General features: G+C 42.3%; 1 protein-coding gene across 1 annotated transcript in view; it reads left to right on the top strand.

Moving 5' to 3' along the window:
* Positions 1-27,686, top strand: part of LOC122807215 (tubulin polyglutamylase TTLL13-like) — a 2,572,017-nt gene that overhangs the window by 448,020 nt on the left and 2,096,311 nt on the right. The window contains exon 2 of the mRNA XM_044078283.1: positions 27,307-27,633. Within this exon, the coding sequence (XP_043934218.1) occupies positions 27,308-27,633 (326 nt within the window). The 5' untranslated portion in view covers position 27,307. The remainder of the gene's footprint in view (positions 1-27,306; positions 27,634-27,686) is intronic.

The following is a 27,686-nucleotide window of genomic DNA, read 5'->3' as shown; positions in this document are numbered from 1 at the left end:
AAGTTGGAGTCATCTTCTTTCAGAATGGAATTATGTGCTATTCAAAGATTACAGAGCAGCACCACTGCAAGTCATCTACCAAACACCCTCACTTTGACCTTTAAGTGACTCTCCCCTACTCCATCCCATCTACTAAGGATCTGGTTATAATGGATAGGTGCTACCCCGTCATCTCTGTTTCTCGCCTGATGGATATGGGCATTCTGATGCAGTGTAGTAATGATGCAATGTAGTAACTGCTTCATGTTCACTGACAACCTTTTAATTTTAGAACAAACACAGTGTGTGAGAGATGTTGATACACAATGGTACTCACGTGTAATCTACCCAAACCTCCAAGACCTCCTAAACGCATCTGTCAGTGGACCCGGACACATTCAAAAAAGACAGCTCTTCACACAACACCAAACCTTGAAAATCACATTAGCAAAGCTTCCGAGCCCATAAGGCAACACACCACACAGCCAAACATTCTAGTTGTTGGGGATTCCATTGTAAGACATAATGATGGGGCCCTTACTTGGCTAAACAAGGAGAAGATCACAGTGAGCTGTCTTGCTGGAGCCAGTATCTGCCAGATCATGCATGCACTTATGTCTTTAAACTACAAGTACCAAAATGACACGTCCATGTGGGCATAAACAACCTAAGACATACCTCACTGGACTATAAGAAGAGACATGATGGTGCTCTCAGAATGTGTGTCCCAGTTGGGTATGTTGATCTATCTCCCCGTTCATTCTGACAGATGGGTTCGGAGCTGATCCTTGGCTCCGAGTTGCCCTACTGCAAAGCTCGAGGTCTTCAGACAGCTTGAGGCCAAGTCCCTATCCCATGATACACCTAGAGTTACCTCAGATCTAGTTTGCCACTGCAATAGATCGGAGGTTCCTCACATAGCTCGGGCCAGTACAAAACTTTTTTTCTACAAATTTATAGAAATTTTTTCATATATCTCTATTTAGACTTAGCTTAGCTCTTATAACTTATTGTGTAGATTCTCTTTCCTTGGTGTACCTTTTCTTGACCAGTTATTAGCTCTCTTGGCCTCGTTTTACTTTAGGCCTTGTTAAATCTTTACTGTAGTTTAAATAGTAGTTGTGTGCCTTTGAATAGTGACTTTTTATGTCACAGCTTTTGAATATATTTAGATATTTAGATATAGAGATATTAGAGTGCTTAGATAAGTAGATGTTAAGTTGTCTATCTCGCCTTCATTCTTGCTGGATGGGTTCGGAGCCGACCTCGGCCACTCTAAAAGCTCGAGAGTTGGTTCCACCGGCTCGAGGCTCCCCTTATATCCCACAATGCTAGGCGAGAGTTACCTCAGATCTCGTTTGCCGCTACAGCTATCGAGGTGTTGGTTTTCTACCGGTTCTTGGTAAGTGACTTTCTAGTGTACTTAGTCTATTAAAACCCCTTTAATTTTAATATTTTTACGTATTTCCCTTAGTTTAGAGAAATTCTTATCCCCTTTCTTTAAAATTCCTGTTTTTTTCCCTCAAGAACTTTAAGTTCTTCCCTTGGGCCTTCAGGCCTCTTTTCCTTCCCTAGTGGAGAGTGTATGTTATTTTTCTCTTAAAACCTAGTTAGTGGTTTATTATATATTTTAATTAGACAGGGTGTAATTAGTGTGTTTGTGACTGTGTGTGTGATTACACCTGTAGTTATGTCTAAAGAAGCAAAGGTCTCTGGATTCAAGAAGTGTGATGCGTGCTGTCAGAAAATGTCTCTGACAGACGCTCACACTTCTTGTGTCTACTGTCTGGGACCTTTGCACCTGCAGGACTCCTGTGCTGTGTGCCATGGCTTCAGCCCCAGGGTCCTGCAGGAAAGAAAAAATAAATTGATTTTAAGGGGCTTACTCAAGCCAGAGGATTCCCTTTCTGTTTCTACAGGAAGCCCTCTAAGGCATCTAGGTCTTCGGCCCGACAACTGAGCCGAGACCTAAGGTTTCTAAACCTTGCCTACATCGGCTCCGGCTGGAGCCGATGAGTCTCAGTCCACAGTTTCTGTGGTTCCTCGGCTCGCTGGAGCCGAGGTATTAGAAGTTCCGTGTCGGCTCCGACCAGACCTTCGGAGCCGACAACCAGGAAGAGGTCCAGGTCACCATCTCTTGGCTCCGCTCATTCGGCCCAGGATCTCCCCTGCTGTCTGAACGGAGCCAAAGATCTCACTCCTCTAGGTCATCGAGGCTGTCGGATCATGACCTTCAGAGGGTAGTGAGTCGACTTCTTAAGTCCGAGGCACTGGCCCAGATGCTTCAGAGCCCGACTCATCAGTCGATGCCTGCCCCGTCCATCAATATATTCCTCCTTCGACTCTCTTGAGCTCGAGCCGGGTCGCCGGAACCGAGACTGTGATAGCGCCGGAGCCGATACATTTGTCTTCGGCTCCGCCGGCTCCGATTTCTTCCTTGGAAGAATCTCGGCGCCGACTTCCTCGGCTCCGAGGGTGAGTGGCATCAGACCCTTGTCCGACCCCTCTCCCTCGGTGCTTCGGGCGCTGGTGAGTTGGGCTCCGACATCGGCCTCGGAGCCATCACTGTCGGTGCCGAGGGAGGTTCTTAGCTTCTCGGAGCGGGACCTCTGGCTTTGCCTGACAGGGGTGCATTCGAGGTCATGCGGAGTGTGTTAGAGCCTGGCTCTACTCCACAGTCGGCTCCGCGCCTCCCCTCACGGTGCCTCAGGTCAAGTCGACTCACTCCCTCATCCCGGACCGCAGAGAGCCAGCTCCTCAGGAACCCCTGTGGGGATTTCATCCTCTTCGAGGCCTCTCCTGATTTGGCAGAAGAGCCCCTCGAAGAGGAAGTGTAAGAGGAAACACATTGACTCACCTGAGTCCATCACGCCTGACACAGATTTGGATGATTCTGAGGGTTCCCCGTTCCCCTTCTGAAGATGTCTCATTTGCAGACATACTAGAGATCCTGAAACAGAGGGAAATTGGCCAGCCCTCAACCCTTCGGAGGATGAATCTGTGTACCTTGAGGCGTTTGGCTCTCGCCCTTCCACCTCCTGGGTGTCTCCCCTTGACCCCCTCATGCAGGTGGTTGCTAAGAAGGCATGGACGGCTCCTGATTCAGTGGACCCCACTCCCAGGAGGCCCTCCAAGTTCATAACGGCACCAGCAGACAAACAGTTCTTAACAAAAGGAGTTTCTGTGGATGCTATGGTGGTAGCTGCTGCCACTAAGAAGGAGCTAGCTGATCCTTCAGTACCTGTCCATCCACCTAACAAGGAATCTAGGTCCATGGACAGGTACGGGAAGCGGATGTTCTCGTCAGCGACATTTACCATGCGTTCGCTGAACTACCTATGCCACTTTACTCGTCTTCAAAGGGACTTGATCAAGGAAGTGAGTGAAATGTTAAAGGACCCTACAGCTGTGGGTTTTCAAGATAAGATGAATACGCAGCTGGCTACCCTTAACTCCATAACCAACTCCTCCATGCGCCTTCTCTCTTACGCGGCTGATGGAGCGAGTAGAGCCGCAGGGACAGGTGTGGCCTTGAGTAGGCATGCCTGGATGCGGCTATGTAATTTTGCAGACCCCTTCAAGACGTCTTTCACTAACTCCCCGTTTGATGGATCATCTCTCTTTGGTCCTCAAGTGAAAGAAACCTTGACTATGTGCGAAACTATGGCAAGACCCTTTCTGCCGTCGGAGTCCGTTTTTCTACTCCTTCTAGGCCTTACCCCAAAGGCCAGAAGGGTGGAAAGATGTGGTTCCGTAAACAATCTCAAGGGACTTCGCCTGACGCACAGAGTCGTTTCCCCGCCAGTGGCAGAGGCGGAATAACAATGGTAGACGCCGCCTAGGGGCAGGGGGTCCGAGAACCAGGGCAATCAGGAAGCCTTCCCTGACATGCCCTTTCAGCATCCCTGAGGGGTTGCCCGACTGCCCATCTTCGAGGCAGTCGGGAAGATTGTCACTGTACCCAGAAGCCTGGCTATCCCTGACTCAAGACAAATGGCTACAGTCCATCATTTCAAGGCTATTCTATCCCCTTTCTTCGCATTCCAAATCAATCAAAAAAATCCCTTCCAGATGTTCCACCCGCTCAAAGGGATCTAGCGGTTTTGGAGATTTCAAAACTACTTACAAAAAGAGCAATTCAGCCAGTTCCAGCAGACCAGCAAGGATCCGGAATCTACTCAAGGTTCTTTTAGTTCCAAAGAAAACAGGGGACTGGAGACCAATTTTGGATCTCAGTATTTTGAACAGATCAGTCAAGAAAACAAGATTTCGGATGGTCACGCTGCAATCCATCCTTCCCCTTTTGGGCAAAGGAAACTGGATGTGCTCTATAGACCTTCAGGATGCGTACTATCACATAAAAATGAACAGACGCTCCAGAAGATTCCTCTGCTTCAGGCTGGGAACCAGTCATTTTCAGTTCAGGGCCCTGCCCTTTGGTCTCACCACTGCCCCCCGGGTGTTTACCAAATGCATGGCAGTGGTAGCTTCTCACCTGAGACGACAAGGATTCCAGGTGTTTCCATATTTGGACGACTGGCTCCTCACAGCTCCCACCAAGCATCTCCTTCTGATGGCCAGGGATTACACTTTTCGCATTTGTCAAAAGTTAGGCATTTCAATAAATTGCGAAAAGTCTGTTTTGTTGCCTTGTCGTACTATTACTTTCATAGGCGCAAATCTAGACACAGTAGACATGTCTGCGAGACTAACACATCAGAGAATAACAGACATTCACAAACTGGTCTCACTCCTTTTCAACAACAACAGAATCAAAGCCAGATTAGTTCTGAAAGTGTTGGGAATTATGGCGGCGGCCATACCCCTGCTTCCATTAGCCAGATTCCATATGCGGATCCTTCAATGGATGCTCTTTACTCAATGGTCATACCAGGAACTTCCAATGTCTCACACCATTATGATCACGCAAGCGTGCAAAAATCATCTCATGTGGTGGATGTCTTTCTCAGCTCTTGTTGGGAAGACCCTTTGTTCCACCCCCTCCGGTTGCTACTCTGACAACGGATGCCTCCCTGATCGGGTGGGGGGGGCATTATCAGGGCAGGACGGTCCAGGGCACATGGCAACCAAACGAATGCCACTTGCACATAAATGTTCTAGAGATGAGAGCAGTGCTTTTAGCGTTGCAAGCCCTTCAAGACTCTCTTCCCTTGGGAACGATTGCAATCCAGACAGACAATATGTCTGTAGTGTGGTACATCAACAAACAAGGCGGAACCAGGTCATACCCCTGTGTCGAGAAGCACTCAGACTGTGGCAATGGGCGATTTCTTCTCAGCGGTTTCTGATAGCAACGACATCCCCGGAAGTCCAATCAAATTATGGACAAGTTGAGCAGAGCAATCCTCATGCCTCACGAGTGGTCTCTGAAAGACTCTGTGGTGAGAGAAATTTTCCTCAAGTGGGGTCAGCCTTGCTGCGATCTTTTTGCTACTCCCCAAAACAGCAAGTGCAGAGAATATTTCACTCTATTCCCTTTACCAGGCCAACCCAGCAGAGACGCCTAGTCCAAGTTTGGCCCCTGGGACTTCTGTATGCATTTCCTCCCTTCCCACTAATCTCTCAAGTGATACAGAAAGCCATCGCCAGAAGGCCTCATTGATCCTCATTGCTCCTTACTGGCCTCGACAGGTATGGTTCCCCTTTCTACATCAATTTCTTTTGGAGCGACCGTGGAATCTGGACCTAGTTCCAGATCTTTTGATCCATCAGTCGGGTCAGTTTCATCGCCCTCCCTCTCTGAACCTCACTGCTTGGTTCCTCCAGTTCCAACCTTAGCCAGGCTTCCTCAATTATCTCACTCTGTTCGAGATATTTTGATAGCTTCCCATAAATCTTCCACTGGAAGATTTATTTGAGTAAGTGGAAACGCTTCACATATTGGGCTCAAGAAAAGGACATAGATCCTTTCACTGCTTCCATCCAATTAGTCCTTGATTTTCTAGCTGAACTCTTCCATGCAGGTTCATCTCCCTGTACTCTTAAAGTTCAATTGGCAGCTATTTCTAACTTTCATGTGGGTATTTCTGAATCTACCTTAATGTCCCACAAGCTTTGCAAAGTTTTTGAAAGGAGTTTTTCTTCTCAGACCTCCTATAAGAAATCCTCCTTCTCCTTGGGACCTAAATTTAGTACTTGCTTCTTTGATTCTTCCCCTTTCGAACCTGCAGTCTCCTGTTCTTTAAAATTGCTATCATGGAAGACTCTTTTTCTGGTAGCTATTACTTCAGCTAGAAGAGTTTCAGAGCTTCAAGCACTCAGCTGTCGACCTCCTTATCTATTGTTTCATAAGGACAGAGTATCCTTACGAACTAACCCGTCCTTTTTGCCTAAGGTGGTCTCGACGTCAAATCTAAACCAAAGCATTGACCTCCCTGTCTTTTTTCCACAATATTCCAATAGGTCTGAAAAAAATTACACTGCCTGGATGTTCATCGTCAATTGAGGTACTACTTGGATAGAACAAAACAATTCAGAAAATCTGATCAGCTGTTTGTCTCCTATCCGGAAAGCAGAAAGGGACTTTCAGTTTCAAAGGTATCATTATCCAGATGGCTAACATCTTTGATTTCCCTTGTATATGAAATTAGACACCAAAAACTGCCTAATAAACCTAAAGCCCATTCCACCAGAGCTTTGGCTACTTCTTTAGCCTTCCAAGACAGACTGCCTATTGACACCATTTGTGCAGCGGCTACTTGGGCTACTCCTCACACTTTTATTTCTCATTATAAGTTGGATTTAGCTTCTAGGCATAGAGCTAATTTTGGTTCCACTGTTCTCAGGAGTCTGTTCCGTTAGGCCACCCGGGACAAGGTGCTAGGGACGCGGTCCCATCCAGCAAGAATGAAGGAGATAGACAACTTAACATATAGAAGTTATGTTCTTACCATAACGCTCCATGTTAGTTGTCTTCTCGCCTTCTTCTTAAGGCCCCACCCTCCTTCCCCCGAGCCTGGACAGACCTAGAGGAGTTGTGATTGTGACCTCTCTTTCTACCACCTCTTTCTTAGGCATATGCTATTGTGCATATTTCCCAGTTCAGGATGTAGGTCACCCTTCTTTCTTCCTGTTGTTAGAGGTGGACTCTATTTAGAGTTATTCTTTTACTTTTATAAGCTGGGGTTAGCTTACAAACGAGATCTGAGGTAACTCTCGCCTAGCATTGTGGGATATAAGGGGAGCCTCGAGCCGGTGGAACCAACTCTCGAGCTTTTAGAGTGGCCGAGTCGGAGCCGAGGTCGGCTCCGAACCCATCCAGCAAGAAGAAGGCGAGAAGAAGACAACTAACATGGAACGTTATGGTAAGAACATAACTTCTATTTATAATGTGTGTGTGTGCGCTTAATAGTATTTTTAGCCCATAGTTTTAAAGGGCTTGTTTGACAGTTTTTTGGGTGTGTCTTGTTCAGTACAGTACCCTCTCTTGAGATTGTGTGTTCCAGTATGGCTGACCATGATAAGGATAAACACCCTAAATCAGGGTTTAAGAAATGTCCAAAATGTGGACAGAAAATGTCCGTTACTGACAGCTATGTAAATTGTATATACTGTTTGGGAGCATTGCACCTTCAGGAAAGCTGCTCCATTTGTCATTCATTCTCTTCTAGGGTTCTTCGGGAGAGAAAGAGTAAGTGATTAGACAGAGATTTAGTCAAGCCATGTTTTCAAGAAGCTTTGAGCGACCAGGACAGGTCTAGCAAATCCTCAAAGTCTTCTAAGGCTTTTACTTCTTCTGAAGTAAAAAACATCTAAAAAACCATAGAGAGAAGGCTTCACAGCCCTTGGAACCGACAGTCTTGACCTTTCGGAGCTGGTCCCCAGTCCTGGAACCGGTATCCGAAGTGCCTAAATCTCCACTCCAGCAATCTGTACCTCCTTCTATCCACTCATCTCGGTCTTTGATGAGCCTTTCCGATTTGGATGTGGATAATGTGGTGCAGAAGCTTTTACAGGCACCAGCCTTTGTTAAATTTTTATCGGCTCCAACCCAAACAGCTTCGGAACCGAAGATCCTTTTACCATCTACTACTTTTCCTCCTCTGAGCCATATCGGTCCTTCGGAGCCAGAGGAGTCGGACTTGATGATTGTTGAGCCTTCGGAGCTGACACCTTCTCCAGTGTCCTCGGCTGTATTTACTCTGATGTCTTCGGCGCCGATTGTGGAATCTAGGAGTTGACACTCTCTGGTCAGGTCCGGGGAGGATAGTGAGACCGACTTGTCGGTTCCGACTCTGCCTTTCAGGGCTTTGGCTCGGATGAGCTTGGCTCCTACCTCTGGCTCGGAGCCCACTGTCCCAGTGCCAGGAGTATCGACTGTTTCCTCAGATCCATTGGTCCCTTCTCATCGGAGCAGAGGTGCCTTCGAAGTCATGAGGAAAGTTACGTCTCCTAAGACATCTTTGACTTCAGGTCCAGCTTCTTTCTCCCCAAAAGTGCCTGTGTCTGCTTCTGCTTCAAAGATCCTTGCTAAGCGTAGAGACCCAGTGCCTCAGGAAGCCCCATTGGGTGGTCTCTAGTCTCCCGTGACCTCACTAGAAGTTCCCACTGATGAGGTTCCCAGGAAGAGAATCTGTAAGAGGAAGCATTTAGACTCCCCACAGGAGTCTCTCACATCCGATACCAACTTGGATGAATCAGAAGGGTCCCCACGGTCCCCCTCTGAGGATATCTCTTTTGCTGAGATATTAGAAATCCTTAGGCAGAGGGGTGACTGGCACTCCACCAACCCTACTCAAGATGAGGTCATTCTGAAGGCTTTCAGGTCTCAGTCTCCACCTCTTGGGTGTCTCCACCCTTCGACGAGCTTATGGAGCTGGTCTCACGAAGGGCGTGGGAATCTCCACATACCATGGAGCCTGTCCCCAGGAGGCGTAATAAATTTATTTCTGCCCCCCCAGGAAAAATCTTTTCTTACCAAGGGAGTACCAGTTGATACCATGGTGGTGGCGGCAGCCACCAAAAATGAAATTTCGGAAACTTCTTCCTCTATCCATCCTCCTAACAGGGATTCTAGGATCATGAATAGATACGGGAAGTGCACGTATAGTTCAGCGACTTTGCACTGCGTTCGCTCAACTATCTCACCCATTTTACTAGACTGCAAAGAGATCTCCTAAAAGAGCTCGTAAATACTCTTCAGGGTATAGTAGCTGCAGGAGCTTCAGATAAAGTTGCCTCCCAGCTTGCTACCCTCAATTCCATAGTAAACTTGTCCATGCACCTCATTTCATATGCAGCTGATGGAGCGAGCAGAGCAGTGGGTACAGGAATTGCTCTTAGGAGACACTCCTGGGTACACTTGTGTTCCTCCATGGAGTCCTTTAAGTCATCCTTTGTCAACACCCCTTTCAGTGGCTCATCCCTTTTCGGGCCCAAAGTTAAGGAAACTTTGACCAGGTGTGGACAGGAAGGAAAGACTCTGCCATTTTTCCACCCCTACCAGACACTACCCCAAGGGTCAAAGGGGAGGAAAGATGTGGTTCCATAAAGCTCAAGGAGCCTTTCAGGACAAACATGGTGAACCTCCAGAGACAGAGGAGGCGGCAATAATGGAAGATGCTGCCCTCGCAGCAGAGGGGGTCCGTAAAACCAGAGTGACAGAGATCAGTTCTTTGGAAAGCCCTAACAGCGCTCCTGAAAGGAGACCCGACTGTCCTACTCTGGAGGCAGTTGGGGGTCGCTTATCTTTGTATCCAGACTCAAAATAACAAATGACAACTGGGTACAAAGTATCATTTCCAGAGGATATTTCATTCCTTTCACCACACTCCCTCCACTGACAAGAAAAATCCCAGACGTTCCACCCAGTTACAGGGAACAGGCAACAATAGAGGTCCTAACGTTGCTAAGAAAAAGAGTCATCTAACCAGTCCCAGCAGACCAGATAGGATTCGGAACTAACTCAAGATTCTTTTATAGTTCCAAAAAAGACAGGGGACTGAAGATCTATTTTGGACCTCAGCAAACTAAACAGATCTGCCAAGAAAGAGAAGTTCTGGATGGTCACGTTTCAGTCAATACTTCCCTTTTTAGGGAAAGACAATTGGATGTGCTCGATAGATCTTCAGGATGCATACTACCACATAAAAGTGGACAGACCATCCAGGGATCATCTGTGCTTCTGGCTGGGAGCCAATCATTACCAGTTTCGAGCCCTGCCCTTGGTCTTACTACAGCCCCAGAGTGTTCAAATGTATGGCAGTGGTCACGGCTCACCTGAGATGTTTAGGATTCCAGGTGTTTCCGTACCTAGACATCTGGCTCCTCACCGCCACCACCAGGTATCAGCTCATACAAGCCAGGGACACCACTCTTTCACTCTGCAGTCATCTGGGCATTACAATAAACTCAGAAAAATCTGCCTTGTCGCCATCGCAACATACCATTTTTATCGGTGCATTACTGGACACCACCACTTTGAGACTTCCAGCAGAAAGAGTCTTAATACTCCATCAGCAGGTCCACAATATCATATCCAAAAACAAGGCTCCGGCATCTGAAGTACTAAAAAAGTTAGGCATGATGGCAGCTGCAATATTAGCCATACCGTTGGGTCGCATGCACATGAGGATTCTGCAATGGCTGTTGTTCACTCAATGGTCTTACCAAGAGCTCCCAATGTCTCATCTTATAATGATCACAAACACATACAAAAAGGATCTTCTGTGGTGGTTGACCTCTCTTCATGTTACCATAGGTCATCCTTTTGTTCTACCCGCACCAGCAGCCACAGTGAACACGGACGCTTCCCTGATATGGTTGGGGGGGGTTATCAGGGAAGAACAGCCCAAGGCACATGGACCGATCAGGAGACATATCTGCATATCAATGTCCTGGAGATGAGAGCAGTACTTTTAGCACTGTAGTACTTCCAGGACTCTCTTCCTCTGGGAACAATTGCAATTCAGATGGACAACATGTCAGTGGTGTGGTACTTGAACAAACAAGGAGGAACCAGGTCCTAGCCCCTTTGTCACGAGAACCTAAAAGTTTGGGCTACGTCCACCCAGAGCTTTCTGTTAGCAACGCACATCCCGGGGAAATCCAACGTGATAGCAGACCAGCTGAGCAGATTTTTTTGCCTCACGAGTGGTCCCTCAAGAAAGAAATAGCGGACAAGATATTCCGCAGGCAGGGCCAGCCTTGCTGCGACCTTTTCGCCAACCACATGAGCATCAAATGCAGAAGCTACTTTGCCCTGATTCCCCCTCCAGAAGAAGCCCCAAGGGACACCCTCGTACACGATTGGCCTCCGGGTCTCCTCTATGCATTCCCACCAATTCCCTTGATACCCAAAGTACTACAGGAAGCAAAAGCCCTGGGAAGGACCATAATTCTAATAGTCCCTCATTGGCCTCGTCAGATTTGGTTCCTCTTCCTTTGACTTCGTCAGTTGGAGAACCCTTGGATTCTGGACCCAGTTCCAGATCTTCTGACGCACTCATCGGAGGAACTTCATCCCTCTCTTCAGTCCCTGAAGCTGACAGCTTGGCTGCTCCAATTTCCAACATAGCCAGGTTCCATAACCTTTCAAATGAAAAGTAGCACATTCTAATATCCTGTCATAAATCCTGTACGAGGAAGCTATACCTTAGCAAATGGAAAAGATTTTCTATATGGACCTCTCAAAATAACTTTGATCCCTACCAAGCCCCTATGACCTCCATATTAGAGTTTTTGACCATGATTTTCAACAAAGGAGCTGCAGCAGCAACAGTTAGAGTTCAACTTGCTGCTATCTCTAATTTTCACCTTGGATTTGAAGGATTGAACATAATGTCACACAAACTATTCAAAGCATTTCTTAAAAGGACTTTTCATCTCAGACCACCTGTGAAATCCCCTTATACCCCACGGAATCAAAATTTTATGCTTTCTCGTGTTATTCTCCCTCCTTTTGAACCAGCTAACTCATGCAATTGAAATATTTCTTATGGAAGACTATCTTTTTAGTAGCTATCACTTCTGCCTGCAGAGTGTCAGAGCTTCAAGCCTTGTCCATAAAGCCTCCTTATTTGATTTTCCATGCTGGCAGTCTCTCACTACGAACTAATCCCTCTTTTTGCCTAAAGTTTGTTTTGAAACTAATCTTAACCAAATTATTCATTTGCCAGTGTTCTTCCCCAAACACTCCCAACAACGTAGAGTATGTGCTGCACAAGCTTGATGTTCATAGACAGCTCAGATTTTACTTGGATAGGACAAAAGAGTTTAGGAAATCAGAACAGCTTTTCGTTTCCTTTTCAGATACCAGAAAAGGTATGCCAGTGGCTAAAAAACTCTGTCTAAGTGGTTATCCGATTGTATCACATGTGTTTATTCAGCTGTTAATATGTCCTTACAACACATAATTAAGGCTCATTCTACCAGGGCAGTGTCTACATCATTTGCCTTTTCTGCTAGACTACCTATGGACAACATTTGTGCAGCAGCCACCTGGTCAAGACCTCATACCTTTATCACTCATTACAAAGTTGACAGGGCCTCCTTTGGGTCTACTGTCCTGAAAAACATACTCCCGTAAGCCACCCGAGATAAATGGTGCTTGGGACGCTACCCAAGAATGAATGGAGAGATAGAACAGCTTCACATAAAGAAGTTATGTACTTACAATAACGTTCCATGTGAGTTGTTCATCTCGCCTTCATTCTTACTTCCCACCCTCCTACCCCCTCCAGGCTTTGTCGAGGACCGAGATACTAGATTCTTCCTGGTTGCTCAACCCTTCTATGGCTTTCTCTTATAGCGTGATAGAATGATATATGGTATTATTATATGCAGCAAACAAGATTTGAGGTAACTCTAGGTGAATCATAAGATAGGGACTTGGCCTTGAGGTGTCTGAAGACCTCGAGCTTTGTAGTAGGCTAACTCAGAGCCGAGGATAGGCTCCAAACCCATCTGTAAGAATGAAGGCGAGATGAACAACTCACATGGAACATTATGGTAAGTACATAACTTCTTTTTATGTAGCATCCTACTTTCACCAGTGATAATGCCACAGCACCAGCAAAAAATGATTAACTTCAACAATTTGCTTAGTTTCTGGTGTTACAACAAGAGGATCCAATATCTGTCAACCTGGCGAGACATGATCGACAAACCATGATGCTTAGCCAAACATGGCTTGCACTTGTCACCACTTGGCTTCTGGATATTGGCAAAAACTTTATCTACCTCCATATTGCCTTTTTTTAGGCTGTGACAAGTTGTTAAACCCTCCAACATAACAAAAATGACTCTCAACTATCTAAAGGTATTGCTGCTCAGTGCTAGGAGTTTAAATAAAAAACTGCACTCCCTGGAAGCACTCACCCTGGAGAATGCAGACATATGTGTAGTCATGACAACATTCTCCTCAGCTCAAGATAAAATAAAGGGAGGAGGGGTCTTGTTATTCATTAATAACAAATACACTGCTAGACTGATCCAACAATATGACTTGCTTTAGCCGCTCCATGCACAACTAACCATAGCTGCAGCCCCCTATCATATCCTTCCTAGCTGCAGATCCCCTGAAATGAGTCTAGAAAACCACACTTCCTACCTAAACCTACTGGAATCTCTTAACATTCTCCCTAATGCCATACTTATGGGTGACTTCAAATACCCCTCCATAAACTGGGAGACTTATATGACCCATAATTCATTTACTCATAGGCTTTTGGGCTTTGTTAATGCAAACATCCTGAAGCAGCTAGTTAGCTCCCCAACTAGAGGTGCAAATATCCTAGACCTAAGACACATGAATGGGGGGGGGTGCTGCTTCCTCCTGCAAATTAATTCCTCACTGATTAAGATCTGACCACAAAATGATCGCTTTAGTATTAAAAATAACCCAAAACCCCCATCAAACTCTAAACCTGTTAAGAACTTTGCTAAGGGAAGTTCAACTAAGTTACAGCTTACTAAACTTCCAAGCCCCTCAGAACCTGGATGTCACTGAGGCCTACTCTGAGCTGTACACAAAGACACTGTACAACCACATTCATGCCTGCACAGAGGATGCAGTACCTGTCTGAGTCAAACCTATGGTCACTGGCAAAAATAAATCACCCAGATGAACCCTAAACATAAATAGGCTATTCAACAAAATAAAAAAAAAATATCATCTTCAAAGCCAGAAGGGAACAGACAAAACATTGCAAAAAGACCCTCACCAGTCTAAACAAATTTGACAGCTGCTCAAATTTGCCAAATCAAAGTATGAGGCAAAGATAGCCTCCCAGGGGAAAGATAACCATAAGTTTTTTTTTTTTTTTAGTTATGTTCCTAACCTCAAGGGAAATGCTCAGCAATGTGCCAAGTTAATCATGAATGGCAAGACTTATACCAACCTGTTGTCTGCCAAGTTCATTTCAGACTTCTACCACAATCATCAGCTCCGACCACACCGAAAGAAACCCCCACAACCATCCCCCTACCAGTCATTAAGAGGGAACAGGTCCTTACTGTGCTCTGTAAAGCCAAAAAACAGCTTTCAAAGGTCCTGACAACATTCCAGGATGCTTCTTAATAGCTAAAAACAGAATAAGAACCACTAAAAACCCTCTTTAACCATGCATTCTGGACAGGAGCAGCATGATCTCCTAAAGGAAAGGAGGACCGTAACTGTTGTCTCTCTACTAGGGGGGCCCAACAACTGCCCAGAGAACTACAGACCCATAAGCATGACCAGTCTTAGCTGCAAGGAAAGAATTATCATGGACCTAATCAAGAATGACATAGGAAATCTCCAAACAGTGGTTTTGTTAAAGGGTGGCCTTCTTCAAGAAATTCACCAGGGTCATGGATGAGGGTAAAGTGGTACACAGCACTTATCTAGACATGGCCAAAGCTTTGGGAACAATCTTCCATTTGGGGTTCCTAGATACACTTACTGACTTAGGTATATACCCCTTACATTGTCAGATAGATGGCAAACTGGCTCACTGACAGGACAAATGTGGTCCAGATAGGTGAATTCACTTCTGACAAGAAACCTGTTACTAGCGGTATCCCACAGGACTCAGTGTTGGGACCACTTCTGTTTGGTATATACTTCTCTGAATCAAAGGTCAATTCTGGGGGCCTCTGGCTTAGCAAGTTCATCAATGACTGTAAACTGGGAGTAATCACTAACGCCATCTCTAAACAATGTTGACATCCTACAAACAGGCCTAAAAATGACAAATAACTGGTGCCCAAACCATGCTCTGAGACCAAAATGTTTAATCATACCCTTCAGTAAATCATAATACCCTGCAAATTATAATATTGATTGCACACCCCTGAAAGTAGACCCAGTAGTGAGGGACCTAGGAACACAGATAGATAGTAAACTAAACTTTGACCATCAGGTAGCTATGGTAGTGAGGAAATCCTTCTGTGTAGCTCAACTTGTAAGTAAAGGCAAAGCGCAAAGTTCAAAGGAAGTCATAGTGCTATTGTGCTCAGCTCTGATCAGGCCCATAATTGAGTGGCCCCAGAGGTTTCACAGTAAAAAAAAAAATACAAAGTATAAAACGTGTCTTATGCAGCTCAACTAAATGCCATATCCCTTTACTCCATCTCATACTGTTTATTGAGATGGGACATATGCCTGATCTGCAAGGCACACACTGATCCAGCCCTGATGAAAATGTTACACATTTGCAAGAAAAATTATACAAGGATTACATATTCCATGGACCTGAACCTTATTATTGACAATAACAGAACTTGCTGGAGAGACAGATTTGTACCTCAAAAGCTACCTCATCCACAGAATAAACTTCTCATGTTTGTAAAACAAAGCTCATCCTGCACTCTGTTAAAAAACAATTTGGATAAATAGATGGGGAAAAGTAAATTCACTCCTGGGGTTCTGCCTATATCCCTTATAGACAGAGGCAGTCTGTAAACTGACTCAGGGCCCCAACACCCAAAGACCAACTACACTGATACTGCCTAATCCCATATCTGGGGAATTAAGATATAATATTATCACATCCTGGGTATTACTGGCTAGATTTGTAAAGGCTCTTGTGCCATTAACTTAGTAATCGCCTATGAACCAATAAACTTGGACTAGGGGAATGGATCCCCATGATACCAGGAACCAGGGTTCAAAAGCTGTAACACACTTGAAAAGAAAAACAAAATTTGGCCATCCTGAGCATTCTGATTCCAGTTTGCAATTGAAATCAAAGACCTGACAATCTTTTCGGAAACAACTATTTGCAAAAGAAATTTAAAGACGCTAGCAGCTTTATAGAGAGATGCAGCATGTTCTTCAGCAGTCTCAGCATTTTTATAAGTCAACCCAGGCAGTTAATCCATGACTACAGCAAATCAACCAGCAACAAGAAAAGTTGAAGGCCTGGTGGAAGGTTCTGATTTGGCAGTATCTCTGCTATCCAGCCAGATGGAGAAGGGAGTTTAAATCCCCTGGTCTGCCATGATGATGGCCTTTGCAACAACACACTCTTAGGCCCACCAGCTATCAAAAAAAAGACATTGTGGAGTATTATCCACACCAGACAGGTGGGTGGCTTACTCCATGAAGTAACATGGAGTTTTATGCTCAACAGGATAAGGGAACAGAACAGATGACTGGCTAAGGAGGGGTGGCGTTACACTTGGCAGGAATTAGGAGGAGGAGAAAGACAAGGAAAGACGTATGCACAGTCTGACATCCATATTTTAATTAAAAAAAAAAAAAAAAACGTTCTCCCACCACAATGCTGCATCTATTTTCCCACCTCCCTCACGTCCAGTTCTCATAATAAAAACTGATAAATTGGGGAAGGTACAGAAATTTTAACCAAAAAAAAGTCAAGGCTCATAATCTTCTAAATGCTTCATATATTGCAGGGCTCATCAAAGGATAGAAGATATCACCCAAAATATCAAAAAATATGTCTAAAATTGTTTGCATTGGTGAAGAGAACAGTTTCTCTGCATAAGGAATATATTAGACATTAGCACTATTATTGTATCTCCTGACATGTCCATATGTTTACTGTCCCCTCCACAGAGGGGAATGTGGTACTTAAATACTGTAATGAGAATGACTAACACCATTCTCATATGCCTGCCTTATCCACATGTGCGTCTCCTTACACACTTCAGTTCTTATTCTTCTTTCAGCTCACTCTTCTTCTCAACAACTTAGCAACAGTATATAGCAGTACTCATATTTCCTCTTTTTTTCCTCAAGAAAAAAACAGTCACTATGTATATAAGCAAAGAACCTCCCTGTCTCACCTCCACCAGTTACTTAACATATTTTAATAGCTACTAGAATCTGTTATTATAACAAACACATTGTAAGATGTTTAACACACAGTCTTGCTTAACCTTTGCCTTTGCCCAACAGCTAAGCCTTCATACTTGTTTACAATCTAATGAATCACTAGAAAGTTTGAAACTCCACTAAATAAAGCCACATCAGTGCTTTTAGTCTTCACAGTCCCACTGAATCTGGAATGAAAACAGTCAATAAATGGTTGTTTCTGATCAAATTAATTAAGATAGCTCTATTTATCAAACAAAAAATGTAAGCCTTCAAATGTTTTCAAATATGGCATCCTAAATAAAGGCCTATCTGGGTAGTACCGGACATTTGAAGCAATAAACCATGCACTAAGGAAAAATAAGTCACCAGTCTTCTGAACATTACATATCAGTATTTTTCACAATATGATTTATTGAGAGCTTTGGTCTAAAAAAAAAACAAAACAAAAAAAAAAAACGTGCTTGAAATCACTCAATAAACAGGTGCGTGTACTTCCGTTGTTGTCATTTGTTTCTCCACTCAGCATGAAGTGCAGTAGGAAATACATACACTGAAAAAAATAACTTCAAAGAAAAAAAAAAAGGCTACTGCTTATACAGTGCCCTGTACGCATGTGCAACCCCGTACAGAACTGCCAAGCTCTTTCTTAGTCGTGTATTTACTGCAGGCATAAAACATCAATATTGTTAAAAGTCGGTAGGATCACAAAGCAGACTTTCACATTCTTGAATAAGCCATGAACAATCACTTAAACAAAAAGGCAGCACTTACTGGAACTGAAAAATAAGTGTTTCACTTGAAATATCCTAGCAAATGCTACTAAATGAATCCACCTTCGAAAAAATAACGCCGTCTCAAACTTAGTACTTAAAAAGAAGTCCCTTCTCCTGGACAATTGCATATTTATGAGAGGGTAGGCTGAGAGGCGGGAATGCATACTGGAAGGCGTGCATAATTTAAAAAAAAAAGTATTTCCAGGGCGACAAGAGCCAAGGAGGGTGTGTTTCACTCTGCACTGCTTCCAAAGTGATGGGCGACTTGTCGGAAGGCTTGGTGATAGCTACAAGAGTGCGAGAATAAACTTAGGAAAGATGGCTAGCTGTACCACTAGCAGTAAGACGTGGAATGACCAAAATGTGAAAATAAATGCTTCCCCATGCCTGGATGATTATTTTCAGTGATGGGATTGACAGGTAGGGAAGAAAAAAGCATCAGGAAGCAGAAAACAAGTACTGTATCCCGTAGTTGTCCTTTAACTGCATATGCATTGATATTAATGGATTGAAAAATCCAGTAAAGGGGGGGGTCTGTTCAGATACATGCAGTTACATAAAGCTCAAATAGTATTTTTACAAGGAAACACATTTACTTAATAAAGATGTAAATACACTTTCATTAAATAATTATTTGGTTTTAGCAGGTTCTGGCTTTCGAGCTAAAATAGGCACCCTCATTTTATGGAAGAACTCATCAGTAATGCCTAAAGTTAAAGATACCTATGTTGATAAAAAATGTTATGCATTGTTATAATTGAGTGGAACGGAAAACTGTATACATTGTGAACTCTTATTGGATTCCAGGGGCTGGAACTAAAGATGCAAAAAATTACTTAGACACTATAGCCTATTACATGAAAGGTCAAGTCATAATGGCTGGTGATGTTAATTGTATTTTATTAGACAAAGATTCCACTGCAGGTAGAAAGCTGAGAATCACATCTTCAGTGAAACACTTAACAAATTTTGTAAATATAATTAATTTATAGGATACATATGAGCTAAGGAAAACAAACTCACTTCACTTTACCCATTATACATATAGATATGGAACTTAAATACATAATATGTTGAAATTCTAAATCATAAAGTTTCAATAAACCTGGAAAAACATAAACGTCAGGCATATTTAGTAAACCCTTTAAGCGTGCATAAACTTGCTGTTAGATCAAAGAAAATTAATAAACTAAATAATATCAAATAAATTATAACACATATAAATAATAAAAAAGTAGAACGGATGTTAAAGGTATTCTTGGGGGCTTTAAAATATTTTATGAAAATTTAAATAATAGTACAAATAACCTAGATAACAATGATATAGCTGAAGCTTTTCTAAGGGAGAATATAAATAATAAATTAACAAGTGAACAAATAAAAAGTTGATAGACCATTCACTTTAACAGAAATAAAAGATCAAATAAAAAAGTTAAAAAATAATAAAGTACCGGGCTTATATGGTCTTATACCAGAACTATATAAAATACTACTGGATGATGCAGTTAAAATATTAGATAAGGTCTGCAGAGAAATAAAAACAACTGCTGAAGCCCCCCCATTGTGGAGATATTCCCTTATATCACCTATTTTAATACAAGATAAGGATCCTATAAAGTGTTCATCATACAGACTCATTTTACTTTTAAATGTGGACTAAAGATGTTCAGGCCCATTTTAGGTAACATAATTAATCTACTTAAACTAATTAACAATGATCAAACTGGGTTTATGTTAAATAGATATATACAGGATAATATAGTAAGAATACATACATTAATAGACTTCTTCTTTTGGCTGCTCCCATTAGGGGTCGTCACAGCGGACCACCTTTTTCCATTTCTTCCTGTCCTCTGCATCTTGGTCTGTCACACAAACCACCTGCATGTCCTATCTCACAACATCATTGAACCTTATCTTAGGCCTTCCTTTTTACTTCTTACCTGGCAGCTCCATCTTTAGCATCCTTCTCCCAATATACCCAGCAATCCCTCCTGAGCATATATCCAAAACAATGCAATCTCACCTCTCTGGCTTTCTCTCCAATTTGTCCAGCCTGAACAGACCTTCTAATATACTCATTTCTAATCTTGTCCATCCTTGTCACACCCAGTGCAGATCTTAACATCTTTAACTCTGCCACCTCCAGCTCTGACGCCTGTGTTATTGTCAGTGCCACTGTCTCCAACCCATATAAGCTGGTCTCACTACCATCTTGTAGACCTTCCTTTTACTCTTACTTGTAACTGTCACAAATCACTCCTGACATTCTTCTCCACCCACTCTACCCTGTCTGCACTCTCTTCTACACTCACCATTACTCTGAACTGTTGATCCCAAGTATTTAGACTCATCCACCTACGCCAGCTCTACTCTCTGCATCCTCACCATTCCTCTGTCCTCCCTCTCGTTCACACACATATATTCTGTCTTAGTCCTGCTAACCTCCATTCCTCTTCTCTCTAGAGCATATCTCCACCTCTCCAGGGTCTCCTCTACCTGTTCCCTACTCTCACTGCAAATCGCAATGTCATCTGCAAACATCATAGTCCACAGGGAGTCCTGTCTGATCTCATCTGTCAATCTGTCCATCACCATTGCAGATAAGAAAGGGCTCAGAGCTGATCCTTGATGTAATCCCACCTCTACCTTGGATCCATCCATCCATCACTCTTACCACAGCACTGTCACATTGCCCTCATACATATCTTGTACCACTCTTGCATACTTCTCTGCCACTCCTGACTTCCTCATACAATACCACAACTCTTCTTCAGATATCCTGTCATATACTTTCTCTAAGTCCACAAAAACACAGTGCAACCCCTTCTGACCTTATCTATACTTCTGCATCAACACCCTCAGAACAAACATTGCATTTGTAGTGGTCTTTCCTGGCATGAAACCGTACTGCTGCTCACTAATCATCACCTCCCTTCTTAACATAGCTTCCACTATTCTTTCATATAACTTCATGCTGTGGCTGATCAATTTTATCCCTCTGCAGTTACTACAGCTCTGCACATCACCCTTATTATTAAAAATCAGTACCAGTACACTTCTGCACTCCTGAGGCAACCTCTCACTTTCCAAGATTCCGTTGAACAATCTGGTTAAAACTCCACTGCCATTCCACAGGTATGTCATCTGGACCAACAGCCTTTCCATTCTTCATCCTTTTCATAGCTGTCCTTACTTCCTCCGTGTTAATCCGTTACACTTCCTGATTCACTGTCCCCACATCATCCATCCTTCTCTCTGTCTCTTATTCTCATTCTCTTCATTCATTAGCCCCTCAAAGTACTCTTTCCATCTGCTCAACACATTCTCCTTGCTTGTGAGTACATTTCCCTCGTTATACTTTTATCATCATAACCTGCTGCACATCTGTCCCAGCTTGGTCCCTTTATCTAGCCAATTGGTACAGGTCCTTTTCTCCCTCTTTAGTGTCCAACCTTTCATATAACTCGCCGTACTCCTTATCCTTATCTTTTGCCACCACTCTCTTCACCATTTGCCTCATCTCCTTGTACTCCTGTCTACATCTCTCTGATAATCCCACTTCTTCTTCAGCAACCTCTTCCTCTGTATACTCTCCTGTACTTCCTCATTCCACTACCAGGTCTCCTTGTCCTCCTTCCACTGTCCAGATATCACACCAAACACCTTTCTAGCTGTCTCCCTTACCACCTCTGCTGTGGCTGCCCAGCTGTCTGGTAGCTCTTTACTGCCACCCAGTACCTGTCTTAACTATTCCCTGAACTCCACCTTACACTTATCCTTTTCCAACTTCCACTTTTTGATCCTTGGCATTGCCCTCACTCTCGTCCTCTTCTTTTTGATTGCCAATGTCATCCTGCAGACCACCATCCTATGCTGCCTAACTACTCTTTCCCATCACCACTTTGCAGTCTCCAATCTCCTTCAGACTGGCTCTCCTGCATAGGATATAATCCACCTGTGTGCATCTTCAGCCACTCTTGTACATCACCCCATGCTCCTCCCTCTTCATAAAATACATATTCACCACAGCCTTGTCCATCCTTTTGACAAAGTCCAATACCATCTGACCTTCTGCATTCCTCTCCTTAACACCATACCTACCCATCACTTCCTCATCCGCTCTGTTCCCGTCACCAACATGCCCATTGAAATCTGCTCCTATCACCACTCTCTCACCCTTGGGTACACCCTCAGCCACTTCATTTAACTCACTCCAAAGTTTTTCTTTCTCATCCATCGCACACCCAACTTGAGGAGCATATGCGCTAACAGCATACATCACACCAACAATTTCCAGCTAAAACATCACTCTATCTGACACTGTTTTCACCTCCAGAACACTCTTGACATACTGTTCCTTCAGGATAACCCCTACCCCATTTCTCCTCCCATCCACGCCATGGTAGAACAATTTTAACCCACCTCCGATACACCTGGCCTTACTCCCTTTCCATTTGGTCTCTTGCATGCACAATATATCAACCTTCCTTCTGTTCAACATATCAGCTAGCTGTCTTTCTTTACCAGTCATACTGCCAACATTCAAAGTTCCTACCCTCACTTCCACACTCCTAACTTTCCACCTCTCCTCCTGCCTCTGGGCATGCCTTCCCCCTCTTCTTCTCCTTCGGCCAACAGTAGCCAAATTTCCACTAGCACCCTGTTGGCTAACAGTACTGGAGATAGTCATTGTTAACCCGGGCCTCGACCAATCCGGTATGGAAATCTGTATTGTTGTCCGCATATTTGCTCTAGCAAAAATTTTACATTAGATGCCCTTCCAGACATAACCCTCCCCATTTATCCGGGCTCATACATTAATAAACTATGCAAATAAAAATAAAAAAAAAACTTTCTATCATTACTTTTGATTTAGATAATGCTTTAGACTTGGTTAATTGGTTGTACCTGTTTAAAACACTTAGTGTATAATTCTCACCTGAGCTAATTGCATTAACGTCTAAGTTATGCAGTAACTGTTGTGCTTATGTTAAAATAGCTTATTTTCATTCTAATTCCTTTAAATTACAAAAAGCTACAAACCAAGGCTGTCCATTATCACCTTTCCTTTTTGCATTGGCTATAAAATTCTTTGCTAATACGACAAAAACATTGACGATATCAATATAAAAGATTTTGAACTAAAGAGTCATTTCTTTGCTGATAAAATTTTACTAACAATAGGAAATATAGAAAATTCATTAGAACATATAATTAGTTCTCTGAGTCAGTTTGAAGAAATCTCAAACTTAAGATTCAATCATAATAAAACAAATGTATTATTAATACAAATTTAAAAAATTATACAAAAATATTCTAGCGTCAGTTGGAATAGCAATCAAATGAAATTCCTTGCCATTATGTCTAATTGTAAAGAAATGATACAAACAAACTTTCAACAAATTGTTGATAAAATTTTATGTTTAATTACAAATGGGAACACGTTCTTCTTTACCACGGAAGAACGATTAATGCTTATTAATATGGTAAGTCTCCCTAAAATATTGTTTGACTTAGAGTTTTTAGTACCGATTGATGAAGAAGATAAATAATGTTCTACTTAAATTGTTTTGACATCCTAATAAACCAAGAGTTTCATTTGATTGTCACAGAAAAGGTCAGGATAATGGTGGAATAGGATTCCCTGATATTCAATTCTATACTATTTTAATAGGTGTAAAAGTTACAGCATTGTGGATAAATTCATGTTATGATTCAAAATGGAAACAAATACATCAAGAAATAATATTAATAAATAATAAATATATCACAGCCAGACATAAACAAATAGTATCTAATAGTTTTATCTGGTTATTATACACCCGCTTCTCAAACTCCATATGTAAATAACATAACTTCCTCTTTGTGAAAGTTCGGGTCTACTATACTAAACCAACAGCACACAACACCGACACCACAAAAACAAAACCGCAAAAACACGAAAGTTCACATGCCTGACAAACCACAATCCCGACAGTTAACAAAACAAAAAGTTTGCTGTTCCACACAACACAAGCACACCAACAACCTAAAAACCTACACTACACCTTACACACAACTATCTATGCACTAACCTTAACCCAAACCCTAAGGTCCGTCACTATTGCACACTTACCTTACCCACACCCTAACCCTAAGTCCCTCACAATCGCACACTTACCTTACCCACACCCTAACCCTAAGTCCGTCACTATCGCACACTTACCTTACCCACACCCTAACCCTAAATCCCTCACTATCGCACACACACCTTACCCGCACCCTAACCCTAAATCCCTTACTATCGCACACTTACCTTACCTGCACCCTAACCCTAAGTCCCTCACTATCGCACACTCACCTTACCCACACCCTAACCCTAAATCCCTCACTATCGCACACTTACCAAGTCGCAATCACACGTTTCCTATGTCAGTGTTTTCGCTGTCGGGATTACAAGTTGTCGGTTATCTGCTCCGTCGGTCTTCTGGCGTCAGTGATGTGATTGTTGATCTTCCGAGCTGTCGGTCTACCGTAGGGAACCCGTGAAAGTTCACATATTGTAACCGTTGTATTAAAGACATGATATTTTCTTTGTTTCCAGTTGCGTATACAAATGACTGCTTAGATACTCATAAGTTCAACAAAATGTTAGTATTGAAACAACAAAGTAATTTAATTTATTAGTATGAATTCATAAATGGTACTGATTTTATATATATATATATATATATATATATATATATATATATATATATATATGTTAAAAATTTAAGGCCCAAATACAATCAAGATTCTGAGAATTGGTTAATTTTACAAATATTTAGAGACTTTGTTAACACAGAGATAAATAAAATATTTGAATTCTTAATAAATATCAATAATAATGCAATGAAAATCGTATTTGTCACAAATTTATAAAATTCTTAAGTTAGATTTCACATATTTAGACACTTTCTATTGGTATTACTCCACATAAATAAACAATGAAGACTTCACTGAAGAATGCAGTAAAATAATATTAAAGTCTACAATCAAAACTACATATTCATTACATTGGAACAATTTCACTTGGAAATGTTTACACAGAGCTTTTGTCACTCCTAACAAAATTATAATTATGTATAAATCAAATAGAATTAAATGCTGGAGATTGATTCTGAAATAATAGCTGATTGAACGCATATGGTATATGAATGTAAAGTCATTTCCCCTTTTTGGAAAGAAATTAATAACTTTATTCAAGCTCTATGGACAAGGTTAGAGTTAGATGAGGCTCAAAGGGCGACCACGGTGGTGCAGTAGTTAGCGTTGTTGCCTCACAGCAAGATGTTTTCCGGTTCGATCCTCGGCTGGGGTGCCTTCTGTGCGGAGTCTGCATGTCCTCCCTGTGGTCGCGTGGGTTTCCTCCGGGTGCTCCGGTTTCATCCCACATCCCAAAGACATGCTGTAGGTGGATTGGACACTCTAAATTGGCCCTAGGAGTGAGTGCATGCGTGTGTGTGCCTTCTGTGGAAGGTTGGGCACCCGGCTGGCAACTCGACACCATAAAACTCCTCTGCCAATCATGAGCGGACAGGTGATCCGCTGTGGCGACCCTAACCAGGAAAAGCCGAAAGAAGAGGATTCAAGCTCTATGGTCAGATAGATGTAATATTTCTAAATCTTTAGTTTTAAGTGGTCCAATTCCTGAGATAATTCCAAAAACCCAAGTGCCTCTTCTTTGGTCTATTCTTGCTGTAGCCAGAAAAATAATTACTAAAAATTGGAAAAGTAAAGTAACCCCCTGTAACATTGAATTTATTAATATGGCAAAACTTGTTTGCAGTAGTGAATTGCATACTTTAAAGATGAGAACTTCTAATATTACACATTCATATAAATCTTGGCTTAAACTTAAGACTTACTTGAAAAATATTGATTATTGTTGATGTACAACTTTGATGTATTGATCGGCTGTGGACTTATGTAAATAGTTATTTTTTTTTGTTTTATAATTGATTTGTTTATTGTTTTAAAACCAAAAAATAAAAAACAAAAAAGATAGAACTGCAGTAATTCATCATATTTTAAGGCACTTAACACAAAAAACACTGATAATGCACTGTCACATAAATGGAATGTCATTTTCCAGCAAAAGCAATTAAAATGTTCAACTATCTGTCACTTGATTTAATTGACACTGCACAGAAGATTTTAACACAAAGCATCATTAATTAAACTAAATGCTGCTGGCTGGTCAGCAGCATGGAGGTATCCATACTTATGTGTTTAGTAAATAGCCTTTCTCAGAATATGGATACTTAATTTAGTTAGTGAAAAAGAGCTAACGAAATCATGATGCAGCTTACCTTACATAGGAAGTAGCTGTATACTGTGCATCAGGTAGAGAAATGATGACAGTATGTGACATCATCTCCCATCCATTTGTCCCTGGATTCTGGCATTTCTTTTTTTTTTTTTTTATCTGTTATTAAGTCTGGTGTATAGCTTCTGTGTGACTAATCTGAGGGAAGGATCAGATACAGATTTACATGTCAACCTTTCAAGCAACCAAAACTTCATACATGGACAGAGCAGGAACAGATGATGTAATTCAAAAAATAAGCAGCCTAAACTTTCCTTTGGTGACTTATTGAAGGCTGCATATTTTATGAATTACACCTTTGGCCCCTGCTGTGTTTGAGCACAGAGTTTGGTTTTTTGGCTTTTGTTGCATGCACTTTACTGGGAATTTCCTTGGTTTACCTTTCAATCAACAACTTGGCATAACCTACTGAGTATTATGTTTCAAATAATCAGGGGCGTCCAACCTTTGTGGCTCAGGGGCCACTTACTATACAGTTCATGGGTCACTTACTATACTTGGCATGGTTTGAGAGGCCACATTACCATGTCCAACATGTATCAGTCCATTTAAAACAGTTTTTGTAAGACATACAGAGGGGCATATAACATGCTTCGGTGGGCCCAACGTCAAGCACCTCGTACAGCATCTCATTTTTGCAGTATGTCTGTAATGATGGGGACAATAACATTTCTGTTCTGATGATACTTTGAAACAAAAGTTACCTGATTCAGTTTCTGGGAGTTGTTTTTCTTGCCTGTAAACTCAAGAGCTCATGAATGTGTCTCACTGGTGTTTAAGGCATAGTGCATGAATATGAGGTGCCATTACTGCTGAACAATTTAGAAGCATTTTATTCCATTTCCTCCCATTTGATGATTAGGGTTATGAGCTTATCAGAACACTTTGCTAATATCTTAATTATTTTTATTGTCATTTAATAGGATGTCATCCGTTTCAGAAGAAAGTAGTGAGTGTGAAGAAGAATCAGGTGATGAAGAGGAAGAAGGAGATGAGGAAGTGGGAGATTTGAGTGAAGAATCTGTTAAGGAAGTCACAGGAAATTCTGGAAGATTGAAAGACAACAATTTTCATGAGGAGAGTGTTAACATGACAGAGGCACAACCTGAAGAAGTAATTAGTGCAAACCACAATGAGGAAAAAAGATCTGAAGTGGAGGAGAAAGAGCACGTTAAAGATATGGAACTAAAGACTCCTTATGGTTGTTCTACAGAGGCAGAAGGCAGAAAGACAAGAAAGAGGAAGCAGAGGTGCATAGTAATGCTGTAATAATATTTCATTATTTGTAAAAGTTTTTACTATG

The sequence above is a fragment of the Protopterus annectens genome, chromosome 7.part0, assembly GCF_019279795.1.
Source record: "Protopterus annectens isolate FY-2018-M chromosome 7.part0, PAN1.0, whole genome shotgun sequence".
Classification (NCBI taxonomy): domain Eukaryota; kingdom Metazoa; phylum Chordata; order Ceratodontiformes; family Protopteridae; genus Protopterus; species Protopterus annectens.
This window is presented reverse-complemented; position numbering and strand designations above follow the sequence as displayed.